At 37.4% G+C, this 1,175-nt stretch overlaps 1 protein-coding gene across 3 annotated transcripts in view; it reads right to left on the bottom strand.

Moving 5' to 3' along the window:
• The window catches only part of NAA25 (N(alpha)-acetyltransferase 25, NatB auxiliary subunit), an 85,509-nt gene that overhangs the window by 46,627 nt on the left and 37,707 nt on the right, over positions 1-1,175 (bottom strand). For all 3 annotated transcript variants that reach the window (XR_002773430.1, XM_003789967.3, XM_023513283.1), the window contains one exon: positions 628-702. Coding sequence is in view for 2 of the 3 variants with exons in the window: in XM_003789967.3 (XP_003790015.1) it covers positions 628-702 (75 nt within the window). In the remaining variant the exon portion in view is untranslated. The remainder of the gene's footprint in view (positions 1-627; positions 703-1,175) is intronic.

Genomic DNA, 1,175 nt, shown 5'->3' with positions numbered 1-1,175 from the left:
CTCTGTCTCAAAAAAAAAAAAAAAACAAAGCCACCCAGTTCAGTGACTTATTCACTAATCAACAATATTGTCTTAAAGACAAACCTCAATTCAAAATATCAAATATTTCAAGGCTCTAGCACTCTGGGAGGCCGAGGCAGGTGGACTGCCTGAGCTTATACGTTCAAGACCAGCCTATACAAGAGCAAGACCCCATCTCTAAAAAACAGCCAGGCAATACGGCAGGCATCTATAGTCCCAGATACTCAGGCTGAGGCAAGAAAATCGCATGAGCCCAAGAGTTTGTGGATGCTCTGAGCTATGATGCCACAGTACTCTACCGAAGATGATGAAGTGAGACTTTGTCTCAAAAAAATATTTTCAAGGCTTATACTTAATTAAATAACCTAGCAATGGCTCTGAGATTCAAGGAAAATACAGTCTATGTTGCATACAAATAAATTGATATGCCAATTCATAAGGAATACCCCCAAACCCCATCTTAACAAGTCAATTGACAATATGTAAATTCCCTGTTTGACACATGCTGCAATACACTACCCAAAATGTCCAGAAGATACATTAAGAACAATGACTATATACAAAAATAAAAACAAACATTAATACCATTCTAAATGCCATACTCACTTGCATAATTAAGCTCATCACAGACCAAAAGTAGTAAGGGTTTTTAGGGACAATCTTATATAGAGCCATGCCAGCCTGAAAGAGAGAGAGCCATTAATACTTAACTTATAAAACAGTATACAGAGGGTAATTAATGATCTAAGTACACTGGCAGGAAGTCTCCTAGGACAACAGCAGCACATTCACATATCCCAGTTAGTGTAAGTGCTTAGGAACTTGAAGGCTACAGTAAGAGATGGATTTTCAAATCATGAGTGATATTTTATCTTTGAATCAGATTTTTCTAAAATTAAAGTCCAATTATTTCTAGAAGACACTGCAATTCAACATAGTTCTAGTAGACTGTTAAGCAAATACAAAATTTGGCTGGAGTATACATCAATAAATGAACTTTACTGAAGACACATTAACCAGTTATACTAAAACAAAGAAAACCAAATAGTACATATAAACTTCAAAAAGTAGAAAAGATTGGCTCGGCACCTGTGGCTCAAGTGGCTAAGGCGCCAGCCACATACACCTAAGGTGGCGGGTTCGAATCCAGCCCA

This window comes from Otolemur garnettii, unplaced genomic scaffold, assembly GCF_000181295.1.
Source record: "Otolemur garnettii isolate 467f Iridium unplaced genomic scaffold, OtoGar3 scaffold00038, whole genome shotgun sequence".
NCBI classification, from domain to species: domain Eukaryota; kingdom Metazoa; phylum Chordata; class Mammalia; order Primates; family Galagidae; genus Otolemur; species Otolemur garnettii.
Note: the sequence above shows the minus strand (reverse complement) of the source record. Positions and strands in the feature narration are given on the sequence as shown.